General features: G+C 42.5%; 1 protein-coding gene across 1 annotated transcript in view; it reads right to left on the bottom strand.

Moving 5' to 3' along the window:
- Window positions 1–312: 312 nt before the first annotated feature.
- Window positions 313–17,918, bottom strand: part of STRIP2 (striatin interacting protein 2) — a gene marked incomplete at its 5' end in the record, with an annotated part of 38,164 nt that continues 20,558 nt past the window's right edge. Inside the window, 5 exons of the mRNA XM_019543983.1 lie at window positions 313–2,478; window positions 4,533–4,737; window positions 6,854–6,958; window positions 14,792–14,858; window positions 17,195–17,295. Coding sequence (XP_019399528.1) covers window positions 2,228–2,478; window positions 4,533–4,737; window positions 6,854–6,958; window positions 14,792–14,858; window positions 17,195–17,295 — 729 coding nt within the window. The remainder of the gene's footprint in view (window positions 2,479–4,532; window positions 4,738–6,853; window positions 6,959–14,791; window positions 14,859–17,194; window positions 17,296–17,918) is intronic.

Consider the following 17,918-nt stretch of genomic DNA (forward strand, 5'->3'; position numbering starts at 1 on the left):
ACTCGCTTAGCTCAGTTATTCATATGGAAGTTATTCACTCTCACTCCTAATTTTGAGGCACATGTACAAACACCGGAGGGACACTATATATCAAGTAATTCTCTCTCTGCTCCTCTGTTTGATTAGGCCTCCCTTGAAACATCAGAACAAAATGTCCAACCTCTCAGGCTGCACCAGAAAGCCCCTCCAATACTGAAAGATCGGAGGCAGAAAGAGAAGAGAAGGCTGGCTGCAGGTAGGACTGAACAAACCTTGCATTTTCACAAAAACATTTGCCATTTTTCTTCTAACACTTTAAGGAAATGCACACACTTTAAAAGTCACTCACTTTATTTTTGGACACAAAATGTGCTTAAGAAGTGAACAGATTTACTACTGCCATCTTGGAAAAGTGCCTTATTCAAATCATACTAAGAAACATTCTTAGGCTAATTCCATAGCAGTGCACAGACATGCCGTCATACTACGTGTGGTCTTATTGCTTGTGTTCTTGAAATGCAGCTAGCATTACAGCCTAATTTAAGAAGTTTTGCCTGAAATACACAGGTGCATGCCTTGCTTCTTTGACAAAACTGTTGTCAGAAAGATTAAACCTAAGACCTTTGCTGTCCAGTACTTAGGGGCTCTGTAGAGTAAGCTCAGTGTCCAGGCACTGCTGCTATGACAACTTCGTTGCTTTTATAAAGCTCCTCTTGTGGCCCTTGTGTGAAACTTTTATTGAAATGCCAAGGATTTTACAAGCCTAGGCCAAGTGTCCAACTCATTCAGTAGTGTGGCCATTAACTTTAAATATACTGGACAAAGATTTCACTCCCAAATGCATGGTTATAACAGGCTGAGGGAAGACTGTAACACAGGTTTAAGCTGAGGTAGAATCTGCCTGAAGATTTTAGCCTATGAAACCATGAGCTGTCCAAGCAGAGGAAATCATGTATAATGCATGAAGACTGAGCTTCCTTTTGAAAGTTATAGGCTGCAAAGTCTGATACTCTGCTTCATCTTGACAATGAAATGCTATCCCATCCACTTACCACCTTTAGGATAGAGCACAAAGACCAGCTCCCCCAAAACACCACAACAAAAGAAAATCTTGTTTCACAAGTCAAAAGGGTCACTTTTGGCAAGACATTGTATTTACTGTCACCTTCATGGCCAAAAATGGAAAAAACCAACAAACTGGTAATCTAATGGATTGCAGTAATTGCCTTCCAGTAAATAGCCCTGATGTGGTTTCTTTCTTGCAAGGTACTGGAAGAAAGAAAAATCCTGGAAAATTAACTGGATACCCATGATAGATGAGAAAAAGAATGCTTTACATGGCAAGTCTTAGTGTCTAAAATGGTAATTTCAATCTGGGCTCACTCATATATAAAGTAGAAAGGGTCCCAGGCACTCTTAGCTCTTTTATAGCTCACATATTGTAGTCAGGCAGCTACAGTTAATATTCATTTAACTTTATTACAAAAAGTTAAGTGAATGCAGTGATAGATAAAAGAATAGTCATGAAGAAAAGTATGGAAGTAACAGGCCTGGTGAATCTGGCAAGATTGGCAGTTCTGGAAACAGAAGTTTTCACAGAATGGGTTGTACAACACAAGTAGCAGCACTGCGGTTCCACCTCCAGAGTTCAGTTATCCATGAGCCTCTACTGAGGTCATCACATAGTGTTGGTTACTATTTACTTTTGATCTTTAGAGGCATTAGTAACCAGGGTGTCTAATCTATGTATTGATGGCAAGACGAGCAAGTGAAACCATTCAGCACTACATAGGGCAACCAGGCAAGACAAACCTTCCACAGGGAAGCTACTTACACAGCTGACTTATACACGTGAACCAAGCTCAGAAGAAGCCAAGTCACTCAAGCCTGATTCTGATCTCTGTTATACCTGTGTAAATCTGGAGTGAACACCAATACAATCACTGTTATTACTCTAAATTGTAACTGGTGTGACATCAGAACCTGATCTGTGCAGGTCCATTTATATTGATGGTTTTTAAAAGGTGCAAGTGAAGGGATGGGAAGGTCCCTAAAAGTTTTAAGATACCACAACATGTGTGTCCGGGAGGAGGGGAGGTGGGGGTCTGGATAAATAAAAAAAGCAACTTTCTTGTTAGCAAGTTCTGCCCCCAGACTTAAGGACCCCCAGTCATAAAGTGACTTCTTTCCCAGATAGTAGCACCTTGTATCCTTATGGAGACAGCATTTAGTTTGAGCAATTCTCTTATCACTGATAGTGTAGCAACTCTTCCCAGCGGATAGGCTGAGAAAACACCTCTCTCTCTAGCCACAGTTCATAGGAGTAATGGAAATCCTCAGGGAGCTCCAACCGCTGTCCAAGCACACTCTGCAAGCAGTTGTCCACAGGCACAAACTCAGAGTCCTGTGGTTTATCGTATCTGCGGTTATTGAAGGCTTCGATGTTGGCTCTTAGCGTGCATTCTTCAGCTTGGAAATCCCACGGTCTGGCATCAATATCTGCACACACAAATACGAGAAAATCATTCTCCCTCTCTGACATGGGATAAGGTTTAGAAGAAATAGAGGGTTGTGACCTCAGGATAAAGTGATATGGCTGAGCTGGTCAAATTCACAGCAGTGACTACAAGAGTTTCTTCCAAACCAGTTCATGCATACATTAGAGGTTCTTTTCTATGAAGTATAATGCTACAATTATAAAGCACTAAAAACTAAGCATTAAAGTTAAACCAGAAGTAAAGTTTCCTGGACAATCTTAACTCATACCCCTTCTGTGTATGCATTCTGATATCATATAACACTGACTACTTTTCAAAACAACCTCACCGTTCTTACTAAAAGATAGAAAAATGAGAGATTTTACAAGTCTGATTACAGAAAGTTTATAAGTCAATGAAAACAAGGTCTCTTAATGAGAAATATTAGGCAAATTTAACTTCAGACAATGTTGTGCAATTAATAGCTGGCTAATAGCCACGATATTTCAACCATGTAATGTTTCTAGACAATATCACTCAAATTTCCTGGTGTTCTGTTCTATAAGAAATACTCATTCTCCATGGTACAGAGGATTCCTTGAACAAAAAAAAAAAATCATCTCAATAGCTTTTTAGGAGGAAAAACCAGATTTAATGAGTTCAGTAGGATCTCAGACTGTATACAGAGGACAAAAATAAACCTTCTCATGGGAAAACATTTCCAGGTCTTGTCTGAAAGCTGGAGCACTTATACAGTAGACTGACAGACTGTCTAGATCAGGATGCAATGTCTGCTAAGTAGTGAACCATGCAATCAAGTATCACATAATGCTGATGCTTAAATCTCCGTCCCTGGGGGAATCTGGAACTGGCAAAATGCCATTTCCCATTAGAGTCTTAGAAGCGTAAACCAGGCTGAAAGATGGGAGCAAAATAGAGAGGGAGAAGAGGATGTTTCTGTCCAAAGGGGGCACGAGCAGAATCAGTGGCCCACCTGATCCAAGTCAACATGGTTAAGGCACATCAGCTAATGGCACAAGAAGGATCAATATGGCTAGCATCACATCTTGCCACCTTGACTCACCCTGCCATCACACCTGGGTCAACAGAAGGCTGCTTTTCACACAAGTGTGGAGCAAGGCTTAAACTCACATCTCAGGGCGCTTGTACACGTGACACCATTACTAGGTACAGTGACTAACACATTACCTTGGGTGGCTTAATGGTGTCACACTGTACACGTGCAGCAGTTCTGGGGGTTTTAAATAAGTTTGCAAGGTTGCAAACTAAACTACATCATGATATAATTTAGTTTGTAACTATGTGCTGCAGCTATTAGTCAGCTCTCCCACCGACTGGGCGAGGTGGGCAGGCTTCTGCCTTCAACAGGCACCTTGGCTGCAAACAATGACAGCATGGTGTTCTGCTGTTGCTATCTTTGAGCAGTGGGCGTACCTACATTGTCCAGGTTTCCCAACACAGCCAAAAATGAAATGCATGCAATAGCTGCATGTACTCTACATCAGAAATACTTCCAGCTCCTGTCTTTATTCACTTTAAAAAGCAATAAGCAAGTGGAGAAAAGACTATGTCATGGTAAATCAGTTGAGAGAAGCATTAAAATAAAAAGGTAACTTTTGTAGTCTTTACATTTGGGATTTTATTGAGCTCTACAGTGAAATTAGATTAATGAGGGGTTTTTTCCTTCTGAATTAATGCAATACTTATTATATGGTTCTCAGAAGTGCAGCAGGAAGGCTTTAATATAAACCCATTTAAACTGAAATTAAATACCCTAAATGTTTAATCACCAATATCTCCAACAACAAAGTCTAAAATATTAAGCCTACATTTCTTGATAGTGACCCATTAATACATATTCCTTGATGCTGCAAGCACTATCTGATGCTTGACTTAATCCTCATTAGGAACCTATAGTTCCTACTGGATCAGCCAATTGCTAGTGCAGGTCTTTGCAAGACCAGGTTGGTAAAGCCCGATTTGCAGATGAGGCAGAAGGTGACAAATGACATGCATTGGCTGCAAGCAAGGAAGTGCCTGCCTGCCAGTACTTACCATTGCCATAAGCCCAGTCATCGTTCATGCGGTGTCGCACTTTCTGATAAATGGCAGACATGGTTTTCATGTTGCTCTTTCTCCACTGGCGTCCCAGGTATTTGGTTTGGATCTTCAGCAGCTTCAGGACATACAGCTGCATCATGGCCTGCTTCACCTTCAGAGCTCGTTTTAGGATTGGGGCCGATTTAAAAACCACCAGCATCTATCGACCAACAAACCAACATGACTGGTTCCAGTACCTTCTAAAACAGTTAGGCACCCATAGGCCCTACTGACAAGTGTGGTATAAAAAACATCCCTATTCAATTTTTTTTCCCTGTAAAGTACAGCAGATGAGTGGAACAGTAGGAAAAAAACCCTGGTCCTACACCTTGTTCACGCTCCCTTTCAGCCTCCGCTCTCTGCCCCTGTGCGACACAGGATGCCGGACCTGTGAACTGACCCTGTAAATGGCAGTTCTCATGAGCAAAGGTGGGGGTAGAAAATGGACATTATGGACTTCATTGTTTTGCAGAAGATAATTTATGTTGGGGAGCAGACTTGTAGATTGAATCTTAATATGAACCAACGTGAAGGAAGACAAATTAGGAGCAACTTCAGAGGACTCCATTGTGCAGGCAGCCAGAACAGAACCCAGAAACAGAAGGCTTGTTCACCGTGGTAGATCACCACCCTGGCATAAACAAGGAAAGGGAGATGGGGCAAGATGGGAGCAGAGCTCAGCAGGTTCAGATTACAGTGCCCCAGTCTGCTGGTCTTATTTTATCGGCTCACTGCATTGCCTACCACGTGGTTGCTTCTCTCTGTCCTTTCCCTTCTAAACGGAGCCAAGCACACACGTTTAAGCACCATCTCCCAGTTTCTTGCATACACGTTATTGTAGCTGACTTAAGGACATATCTGCAAAGCATCAGGGAGGGTTATGTCACTCTGAATAAGATAGCTTGGATAACCAAAGCAGTACAAGTGGCAGGGGCGCTTACAGACTCAATCAGAGAAGTACAGCCTGAGCTTTTGTGAGCCTGACCTCATTTTACCAGGTACTATGAAAGGATTGCACAGAGCATGTACTGAAGAGAGTGATTTGAATACAAAAGACAAGGAAGAAGGGAGAGGTGAGCAAGTAATAAACCCACAGGGACAAAGTTAATTAGCCAGAGTGGACAACTACGCTAACATGATTATGCCACTGCCTGCATCAAAGCTTGCTTGCTAAGAACTTGCATGAGTTTCTCTTCATAGCCCTGTGTTGTATTGTGAGCAAGGAGCAACAACTAGAAGCCCAGGAGCCCACCCCTGGGATGGATTGCTGAGCTCTGTAACCTAGAACAGGTGGATATAGGAGCGGGCCAGAGAACAACACAGAGCTCTACAACTAGGCTGCTCATGAAAGAAGATCAAAGGGAGCTGGGATATGCTTATGGAGGGGATACAGAAAGGGAAGTCAAGCAAGAGGGTGCAATGAGTGTCATTATGCTTGCTGTCCTCAGGCTGCAAAGCAGAATGGAGCATGTTTGGTTTTCTCATGCTTCTGGGCTTTGCTGGTTGCCACATGGGGCCAGGAAGGAATTTCCTCCTCCTGTTGCTACAGGTCTCGTGGTTTTTATCCACCTATCTCAGAAGAATTGAGTGTTGGTATCAGCTAAGGCTGGTGATGCTGACTAGGGTATGCAATGCTCCTGCTGGGACTAAACCCTGAAGGTTCTTGCTTAGATGATCTAGCCCCTCCACTCAGGGTCAAACCACATTTGGGATCAGGAAGGAATTTTACCCCTTGGTCATATGCGTGCGTGTGTGCGTGCATGTGTGTGTGTGCGTGTGCGCCCTTTTTTTTGTAGCATGAAGCACAGCCCTCTTCCTTGGATCTCTCAAACAACACTTGCAGTGGTAGGTCACTGACAGCCCTCATCCACCCGCTTTACCTGTGGCAGGTTAGGGTGCTTTTGGTATCTCTGGGTGATATGACTTATAATTGCGTGACAGGGTTATTTATGTAGTTTTAGGAATAGGTTAGACAAGGATTTGTAGGGGATGGCTTGAATAGGGACAATCCTATCTCAAGCAGTGGGTTGGATTAGATTACCTCCATCCAGTTCTATGATATACCCTAAACATTTTCTTGCCAAGGACAAGATCTGGGGAGAAAAACAACTTTATCCTCACTTAATACCAAACAACTCTTGGACACAGAAGGCTGTCTTTGCTACAAAAAGAACGAGCAGATATAACCTAATAACCAATACGTCCCATCAAAATGCTAGTAAACTCACAATAGGATTTCTGAGAGAGACGGCTCAAACCACCATGCACCAACTCACCATTGTCCTAGAATGTTTCCACTTGGTCAACTTGTTGAGGATCCTCAGCAGATTAATGCAGGAAAACAGGTTTCTCCAGCAGAACTGGTTGTTATCTCCAGTTTCCTGTCAACAGACACAGGGAGAAGTTCAATGCACTATTCCTAGAGGTAACATTTATGGTGGCATTTGTAGGAGTACTGGTATTGGACACTATAGCTCCTTCATCTGGGAGAAGAAACACTCTGTTAACAAGCTGACAGATTCTGGGAAGCCACTCTGAAAATCCTGCTGATGACATTTAAGATGCATTTGGTGCACATGCTGAAGAGAAAGGAGAGAGACAAAAGCAAGCAGGCGAGTGCTATTCCACCAAGAGAGCGATACGCTGTCGATTCACATTCATTGTATATACATTTCATAGACACTGAATTACAGCCTGATAACAACTGTTATTTATAGAATCCATTTTATTACTTATATGTATCAATGTTCCCCTCACCACAAGCGTAGAGGGTCTTTTGCAGATAACTAACATAGAATTGCAACAAAAGAAGGATGACAAACAACAGCATGGGCTATGGTAAGAGGATGTTTCATGCCACACAAAGATTCAGTACAGATTTATTAGATCTGACCATGGACTGCACAGAACCAACATTTCAGGTAGGCACCCACCAACTCCTATCTGTGTAGGCAGCTTCCCTTTCCCCTCCAGGTGGAATAGCTATAAAACATGTTCACATTGGGTTAGAGGACCACCATATTTTATACTGACTTTCATCCCAAAAGATTTCCAACAATACCGGTACTCAGAAAACAGTAACACTGAAACAGTCGGTTCTGGAGCAAGGGGTAACTGCACAGCAACCAACCCATGTGCAGCATGCTTCTTGACCAAGGAAGAGAAGACATTTTTGGCTGAGAATACAAGGGCAAAACCCACATCTGAGAAGCTCTACTGGATTTCAAACCATGCAGGGAGATTGTACTTTCATTTTTAAGATTCTGCCTGAAGGAACCACAAACAGAAATTTTATGGATCTTAAAAGTTGTCTATTGTCACAAAAAGACGGGCAGAGTCAACCTGACTGGGGTTGCAATTCTTGATATTCTATGGATTACTTTGCTGAAGCTCCCATCCATCCTCTCAGGCCTTTTTTTCCCCCAGTAATACCTATGTGAAACATTTAAAGCTGACTAAAGCTACTCCAAACTTCATACAGAAATATCCCCTATGACATTAGCTTCTCTCTCATCCAACTTCCTCATGTACAGTTTGGGTGAGATAAGCTCCCCAGGGCATGGACCATTGCTCTCTGTTTGTACCCTGCTGAGCACTTGGTTTGGTGCTTAATAAACGATCTGCTGCGGGATATCAGAAATGAGCATCAGTAAATGTATAAAGCCATTTACATTTGCATTGTTGAGCAAGTTATATTGACGGAAACACTTAGGAACCCACAACACTCTGAAATCTGTCATCAGCCCCAGCTTCTAGGCACTCTCATGAGAGCAAGCTTCGAGCAGTGATGGAAAGATGATACACAAGGGAATAGTTTCTGTCAAAACTCATAATCTGAGCTAGCCTAGGTCTACACAGGAAACTTGAACAGGCAGAACAGTGTTAATGAGGTCTTCAAAAAACAAACAAAGTGCCACACTCGCTGCTAATTACTGTGCTGGCATTACTCATGTTGTACACAGGCAAGAAAGTGCTTTGAGCCAGGATAACTTATTTCAACTGTTAAACACCATGCCAGGAAAATCACCTTTTTGCCAACAAAAGAAGGGTCTTCATGACAGCTTCACTGCTTAAAGGTGTAGAGGCAAACCTTCTCTAGTAAAGACTAGGTTTTAGTGGTAACCCATGGATCAAATCAACTAGTGTGTTTCTACCTAGGCCAATGAATTGGTCTCAAGGAGTGACCTTGCTCGCAAAGTACTGGTATTCTTTCATTACAGTGCGTAGTACTAGATGGTATCTTCTAAAGATCTCTATGTTTTTCCTTTTTCATGCCCTGTAAACTCTTTCAAGTTCTCAATCAAACATTAAAAATGAACAAACTAGAACCTCCCCCAAATAACGAACTCTAAAATGATTAGCCATTCAACAGCCAGGTGGATTGCTTTTCATCATTCTTATTTTCAGTGGTACAGTGTAGAACAAGCAAGTCTTTGCATCTCGCTTGCAGAAGGAGCTGTTATCCAATAGGCAATGGGCGCTTCCCCTGGGAATTGCACTGCAAAACATACTCCTGCTCTCTCCAATTCCTCTAATGATGAAAGATTAAGCAAGGTTCAGCCCTGCTCTTTTCTCTGTTTTCACAAGAGACCAAAATAGCGAGTCCCACATTCCCTTTCTGACGACACTCCAACCTCACTACTTCCTATCTTTTATGGGATCCCTAGAGGACCCTGCCTTCTGTCTGTTTGCTCAAGAAGAGGGGAGACCCACCCCCCCAACTGACCCACACCACTGTTACATTTCATTTGTAGGCTTTTATCCCTTAAAAATAATTATTTTTAACAATAATGATCCAAAAAGTTAGAGAACTGTTCCTGCAAAAGCTGCCATTTTTTCAGAAGTCCGAGTTGTCACATCTTTCTATGGAGACACCATCCATGGAAATGGGATGGAGATGTATCATATATTTGCATGTATTCTATCCTCTGCAGGATTAATTTTTGCTCTCGCAGGACATCGTAGAACTGGTAAGTCAGCCAGGAAACATGAAATTACTACTAAATAACCCTGTCATTGACCTTCTCAAATCAGGGCATCGCTGAATGAGAACACTTGCTGCTACATACATAGTGAAACAGTACTGCACCCCCCACCCTGACGCACCCACCCACACCCACAGAGTAAGCTGCCCTAAGCCCTTTTTTGGGAAGGGTGGCGTACAAATATAATAAGTATATAAATAAAACTTATCCCCGTAAGAAACATTGGAACATGCTTACTTGCTGAAAGGAATGAAAAGGAAGGTGTCCTAGTTTTATTACAGGGCTGTAGGTCATAGCCATGTTGGTCTAAGGACACAAGCAGACGACGTTCTTTGGGTAAATCTGAGCTCTTTTATTCGGCCAACTAAATAGTTGGAAAAATTCTTCTTAGCAAGCTTTCGTGACAAAGAGTATTTATAGAAGAAGAATTTTTCCTACTTTTATTTTTACTTTTTAAAAGCTATCATGAATGCTCTCTCTCTCTCATTTTAACTCCACTGTCTCGCAGAGAAGAAGCCATTGTAAGAACCCTGTGGGGTGGAGAAGGAGGAGAGAGAGATCTACAACTATTTCAAAAAATATCTGGATATCTTTCTTGCTGGGATCACTTGATCCCAGCTGACTTCCTGCCTATGGCAGGAGGGGCTGTACTCGATGCTCTCATGAGCTCCCTTCCAGCCCCCAATGTCTATGAAATCTATGAAGTGACAGAAAAAATATCCAGGTAGTTTATGCCCATACTTAGGGGAAGGGAAAAAATGGCTTTAGGTTTAACTTAGAATGAGAGATTTGTTGTTGAGTATAATATCTGCCATCCAGCTCAGTCATGGAGCTAAGTCAATAAAATTCAGAAAAAGGAAACAAATACTGAAACTTGGTTAAGTAGGAAGGTGTTCTAGTGCAACTACGTAGCACGACTAGATGCCATGAAAAAGGAGCACAGGATCACCCCACACCTGCCAGCTATTCCAAAGACTTTACTAGCACATTTGCCCTTCGAGTTTCTCCACTTCTTAAATTTCACTGAATGGCTCCTTGTTTTTACAGTATGAGATAGTAAGAAAAAGTCCACAATCTATCTCTAGACCATTTGTCATTTTGTGCACTTTTATTACACTCCCTCATTCAATCTTCTTTCTAAAAGTAACAATCCCAGGCATTTCAATCTCTCTCCATACAAGGGGTTTGCCCGGCCTCTGGTGTCTCACCACTATTTTCCGCACCTTCTCCAATTCCGCATTATGTTTCCGAGATGGGATGACCAGTTCCATCTACAGTACTCTGGATGATGCTGGAGTATTGTATCGAGGCTACACCATTCATTGACGTAACAAAATTAGATCTTCAGTTTTATTTCCTACCACAGTCCTTCTACATCTTAAACATCTCACTTGATTTTTTTTTTTCCCCCCCTCAAATGCAGCTGCACATCGAAGAGAAGGTTCAGGTCTGTTTCTTTGATCCAGTTAATTTAGAGCTCTGTAAGGCACATGAGTGCTTGAGTAGCTTAAAAAAGTTTCCTTCCTATATGTATTGATGTGTACTTGTCAATCTTTGGTTTTCAGTTTGCCATCATGTTGTGCATTTGCCTTGATTAGGTCTCTAAAGGTGCTCACAATCCTTCCTGGTCCTGATTAACTGAAGTAACTGCGTGTCCTCTGTCAGGTATCCAGGTTGTAGCTGTATTGGTCTAGAGGCAAAAGGAATCAGCACTTGTGGTAGAGGTAATATCTCGTATTAGATCAACCAGATTTTTGCAAAAAAAAAAAAAAGTTTCTAATTGCAAGCTTTCAGGCACAAGCACCTTCCTCAGGCATAGGAGAAGTGATTGTAAAAGTTCTATCCACTGGCTCTTCTTCTTCCAATACATTACATACATATTCATGGCAAAACATAATATGAAATTAATGACACATGACTTTACCTTTCCTGAATCCATGCTAATAAGACCCTGTCAGTTCATGGCCTTTCAGGGCTTTTGCTATTCTGTTTTTAAACGATTGATTTAATGCATTTGCTAGGTGCGCTCTTTTCTCAGATTGCCACTAGGATCTTTAAAAAGTCTCAGTAAAGATTTGCCAAGTCTTTTATAATAATGGCTTTTGTTTTTTAAAGGAAAGCTTAGACATCATTGTTTGCAGCTCATCTGCTTCACAGTCAAGCTCCTTCAGACTCTTGGATGGCCAGGTGACATGCTGCATTTCAATCAGCACTGCTTCTTTTGGCAAAGAGGGTACCTCATCGTTATTGCCAGAAAAGAGAAGGTCCAGAACTGTATTTTCCCCAGCATCCTCAGGAGTGAAAACCCATGCAAGGAAATCAATTAGCTTTTTAGCAACATCCTTATCTTTCTGCATCCACTCCCTTTAACTTCATTGATCCAGCGAATCCTCTGCTTCTGAAATGCTTAAAGAATCTCTTTTTCTTTGTTTAGCATTACTTATTTGCCCTTTGAAGTCCATCCTCCTTAACAACTGCTGTAACTTATGCTACTATTTATTGACTTCACTAGTTAGATTTCTGACTTTTGAAGGGACTTACGTGGCTTAGTCTCTCAAAAACTTGCCATGAACTAGAAATGGTTTAGTTGCTGTCTTCCAAATTCCCTTCCTCTCAACATTATAGATACATTCTGAGAGGTTATTGCTGACTTTCTTCATAGCATCTAATGTTATTCTTTAGGCCCTTTTTATCTCATCTCCTTTTCTAAAGTTGGTCATCTTACCAGAAATGGAGATTGTGCTCTGTCTGCCCCACGGACATCAGCTTTAATTATATATTGTTGATATTGGAGCTGTAAGTTTTCAGGGGTGGGGAGTGGAGAAGGGAGGGAGATCCCTGAAAATAGACTGCATCTGTAACCACAGCTCAAACATGTCCCTTCATCTGCACCTGACTATATATCACTACAACTGTTGACAGGCGGTGTCCAGCAGTTAACTACTGATGGTAAAGTATTGGAATAGCTGCAGGAAATGGTTTGGTCCAGTGGGCTGAGTTTGTGACTGAGTGCCAAAAGACCTTGAATTCCAAGGCAATAAACTTGGGGGTCATGACTGACCACGAGATGAACACGAGCCACAAACGTGATACCGCAGCCGGCAAAGCAAAACAAAGCTCTGGCTTGCATCTACTGACGCATCTCAAACAAGACCCAGGAAGTTGTCCTCCCGCTGTACTCAGCCTTGGTGAGGCTACAGCTGGAGTACTGCATCCAGTTCTGGGCCCCACAATTCAGAAAGGATGCAGAGAAGCTTGAAAGAAGAGAGCCATGCGCATGATCAGGGGGCAGCAGAACAGGCCTCATGAGGAAAGGCTGAGGGACCTGGGACTCGTGCACCCAGAGAAATGCAGGCTCAGAGGTGACTTGGTGACAGCCAAGTACACAAGACTAAGGGGTGTGCATCAGGATCTGGGGGAACATCTGTTCACCAGGGCACCCCAAGGGATGACAAGGTCCACCACTCACAAACTCCTCGAAGACTGTTTTAGGCTGGACATAAGGAAAAACCTCTTTACTGTCCGAGTCCCCAGGCCCTGGAACAAACTCCCCCCGGAGGTGGTGCAAGCACTGACTCTAGATACTTTCAAGAAACATTTTGATGCTTGTTCTGCTGGGATCCTTTGACCCCAGCTGACTTCCTGCCCCTTGGCCTGGGGGGCTGGACCTGATGATCTTGTGAGGTCCCTTCCAGCCCTAATGTCTATGAAACTCTGTGTTGTTTGGCATCTCCACATATCCAGGCCGGATAACATTCCTGGCCACTGTCGGGGAGGCTGGAGGGACAGTCCTGTAATATTTCCATAGCGTTCCACAGCACTTCAAATGGAAATGAACAAAGCCGGCAGGAGTGAGAAGATTTCACCACTAGGTGTCACTGATAACCCAAACAAAGTGAAACGGAGGTCGTTCAGGGCTGGCTCCATTCACACACAAAATCTGGCCCGTTGTGAAAAAGTTTCACTTAAATGCTGTTAATTTCTTGCAGTCTTCATTTTTTTCTTTAAAAAGTTGGACTGTTCATGATATCAGTTTTCCATTCAATACAGACTTTTGTTTCGTTTTCACCTGCACTTTAGGTGAAGCATGTAATTCTTTTAGCTCCATCTGCCAACTTCTTAATTTATGCTTGAGCGTGAGCAATGGCTGTGCAGCACAGGCTTGAGAACACTGTTATTCCCTTGTCTTCCTTTTTTTGCACTGCAGCAACAGCTTCAGCTCTTTGAGTCCTATACCAACAGTGGCCGTTTGCTTTTGCACCACAGAAACGGAGTTGGAAAGGACCTCAAAAGTCACCTATCCGACACAGATGTAGGATGTACTGTTCTTCAGTCAGCTCAGCCAGGTGGCTACCTATCCGCCCTCCAGACCATGATACCTGCCGGACGCATTTAAAACTCATTAGATGTTAAGGGGGGAGAGTTTATTATTAGGTGCTCACGTACTCTGATGTTTGCATAGCAGAGGCATTGAAAAGCAGAATGTGATATTTCGGCCCAGAGAATGCTTTTCTTCTTCCCTGATAATGCTAACTATGACAATGCAGAGCAGATTCGTGGTGACTGACTGAATCCCCAAAGGGTTTGGAAAGCAAGGATGCAGGGAGTGCTGACCTGGTGCAGCTTCAAGAAAAGAAACCCGCTCTACTCCTCAACGCCAGAAATTCTTCCACTTTCCTCCCCGCCCATCACTGAGTTCACAATTCCTTTATCCAATAAGCCACCTTCTGTGTTTCAAGGGTTAAAGGCCATCAACTTTGGAGCCTAAATGACTCCTCAGGGTATATTTGAAGTGACTGTGACTGCAAATCTCTCATAACGCTTCATCAATAGTATGGTATGTACGAAACCCAGGTAGATGGGGCAGTCTGTAAATGTTCAGACTAAGAGCCTTAGGGAAGGAACAGCTGTTTTACCCTCTTATTCTGAACAGCATCTTACAAAATGCTAGTACCAAACCAAGAGAAAACCTGGCAGGGAAGTCTGGCTGGGAAAAGCCCAGTAGGCACTATACTGTAGGACACACCAGATCCCCCAATCCAACAGCAGAACAGGAGCCGGGATAGAGAAGGATGGGTGGTGGTGGTGGTGGGGAGTTTAAATACTGAAAAAAAAGTTTACTTTAGAAGGGATGAGGGTGGGAGGGAAGAGAGACAGTCCTTCTTCCGCTCCATCAAAATACAGACCTACTGCAACATCTGTAACAAGGATTATTTCCACTCTCCTTACCAGGCTTTCTGCTGTGAGCTCAGGCAGCTCATGGACAATACAGTATGGATAATCCAGGACAGAGATGCTGCAGGAGACAGAGAATAGGGGATGGTCATTAGGCAGTACATCAGTATTAAAAACAGCTTTTTTTAAATCATTACATTACATTTTTCAATCACCCCTAAGATCTCCATTCCCAGCGCACGGATTAATTACAGCTGGCATGGACAGGACTGAGCAACTTGGACAGGCTGCTGAGTTATGGGACATGCCCAGGAAGTCAGCTGCTGTTTTAAATTCAGCCAGGGCTTTGCAAACATTTTCAGAGGCTGAACCACACCTTATCAGAAGGTTTCAGAGGCACCTGCCTTTTCAGAGTTGCACAAACTATCTCATGAGTCTGTACCTCTGCTAATGGATCAGTTATTTTTCTAAAGCATATCTTGAGTGCTCTAATAATGACTCAAGGGACCCAGATCCATTAAGCCACAACATACTAGCTTTTAAAAAAACGAACCCCCCCCCCCCAGGTTAAAATAAGAGATTGGGCAAACTGATAACATCAGGGAAATTTGAAGGGAAGGAAGCAGACTTCGCTACCACCTCTATAGAACCGATCACTTTTATATAATTAGCCCATGAGGAACAATAAGAGTATTGACCACCTCCTGGAAGACATGCACATCCCTAAAATGGGTAAATCATATAATTCTTGTGATTCTTTCTATCCCCTTACCTTTTGATGCTTTTAAATCCAAGGAATATTTAGAAGAACTGAATTGATGTAACTATGACTGAGCCGGTGCAAATTCAGGATAAAATTCCAAGACTAAAAGACCCTATAAACCAATGTTACTTACTGTACATAGTCTAGCAAGTTCATTTAAACCTCTTGCTTGTTCCCTGATGATTGTATTCCCTGATGTTACTATCCATGTTCAGTGGTTTGTGATCTACATTACTAACTTGCTCTTTTACCACTTAAAAATAGGGAGGTGTCCAGGTGGTAAATTTCAGGCTTAACATATAACAAAATGTGCTTGGATTTATGTTTGCCCCGGAAGTACTTTTGTCGCAGGGTTCACACCACGAGTTAATGAAGGAAACTTAAAAGAATGAAATTTTCCATGTCCAAGGACAATGTTTTAAGGTTTGCAGACCCAATGGGAAAATAAGATTTTGGTAATAGTGAAGGAAAGACATAGTAACATGTATTTTTAATCATTCTTATATATGTGCATAAGCATGCACACACACACACACACACACACGTGCATGCAGCTCCCCTCCCCCTGACAGACAAACTTATGGGCAAGTAACTCCATGAAAAAAATCAGTGCACTATACTAGTATTAGTCCAGGTTTACATTTGTGTACGGGCTAATGAATTCATGAAGAGAACACATTTTTAGAAAGAGATACTGTACATTAGTCACCAATATCTGACTTAACATCAATTCACTGGGTGTAGGGGGAGGGAAGGAGGAGGTGAAACACTGGAGACCACAAACCCCATGCCAAATGCCTACACATGTTTGTGATTTTTAACTAACAGCAGAAAACTGGGATTTGAACTGTTCAGAGGTTAATGTTTTGTTTATTGGGTTTCACCTACGATTTCTGGTTCTTTAAAAGAATGGAGTCCAAATAGTAAAGAAACAGTCTTTAATTAGTCAGTTCTGTGCAGACAGTGGCTTTCCATCTTCAGCTCTCTCAGCAGAGAGAAGAACATTAGCCTATTTCTTTTCATTTCATATCTACCCACAAACAGCGCAAGAAGCTAGCTCATATAACCAACTGAAGAGCAATAAAAAATCCTGTCCTGACCCTTCTCTTGGGGTCCCCAAGAGAAAATATTGCCTACCATTCTGCCATAAATATTGTGCATGTCACTGCCCTTTAGGTGTGCTTATAATAAAACGAAACTACCGTCTCCTGTTTCCAGGTGCTAGCAGGTGAGTTTAGAAGTTGAGATTCAGGCTTTTGCAGAAGGATCATATCATATGCATATGCAGCCTTAACCTTTTATTCCCCATGCTGTATCATGTGCATGTCCAGATGTGGTGTACAGGGATTTAACTAACGAGCTCAGTGTCTCAAGGCACAAAGCAGCATAAAAGTCTTCCTACTTAAAGACCCTGTCAGCCAGCAAAAGTGTAGAAATGTTCTTGCAGGTATTTAAAACCAAGTGGTCAGAGGCAGGAGAGATGAACAATAGGTTCAGAAGGTAAGAGAGGCCCAGGAGATCACTCTAGCCAGCACCGGATTGTTTCCCTCTGGCAGATCATTTAATGCTTCGTCCAACCTAGAACATAACCCCTTACAGCTGTTTCACCGCCCTCACGCTGCGTTCTCTTCGTACGAAGCTGTAACTTGCCAACGTCCCCGGAGGAAAAGGCACCGCTATAAAACGGGCTATACCTGTTTTTGGCAGTGATATACGACATGATATTCTGGTTGAAGAACTTCAGGATCAATGGGATGCAGTTGGCAAACACCAAGTGCTGGGACACATACTCAAACTGAAAGAAAGAGGTGAACACATGGCATTAACGGGAGGGAAAAAACTGAACACAAAGGTTTCCTGGGTTTTACAGCAGACGCTCCAGCTGGTCTCACAGACCTCTTCTCCTATGCTTCCCATTTTGCCCTTTACCAGTAATCCCTGTAACTGTGGGGTAAAAATGCCACCTCATCTGTTGTGCCAGTCCTTTGCAATACCTTATTTTTTTCCCTTTCTGTGAAGTGCTAGCTGCAGCCCTTTACTGAGAAACATAGTAATATTTCTTTTGTACCTGCTTTTGCATTTCTCTCTCCCTGTTAAAACATAACCTTCAGTGTCCCAGAAACGTAGCTTGTGAAGAATACAACAAAGCTCTGTTGTACCAAATATAACAAAAAGAGGCATTCCTCTGCTTATCCCAGCTGTGTCATCTTCTAACCCACAATTTATCGAAGAAATAACCTTTTATTTCTTTTAAACCCGCTTTCAGTGCTAAGTTACTGCTAATTTAAGTGGCGATTTATACACAAAGAATGCTTAGCCCATCTCAACCTTAGCATTTGCTGATGACACTAAGATGTGGGGGGTCGTGCGCACACTGGAAGGATGCAACAGACTACAATCAGACCTAGACAGGTTACA

Source organism: Crocodylus porosus, unplaced genomic scaffold (assembly GCF_001723895.1).
Source record: "Crocodylus porosus isolate Cpor-Errol unplaced genomic scaffold, CroPor_comp1, whole genome shotgun sequence".
Lineage (NCBI taxonomy): Eukaryota > Metazoa > Chordata > Crocodylia > Crocodylidae > Crocodylus > Crocodylus porosus.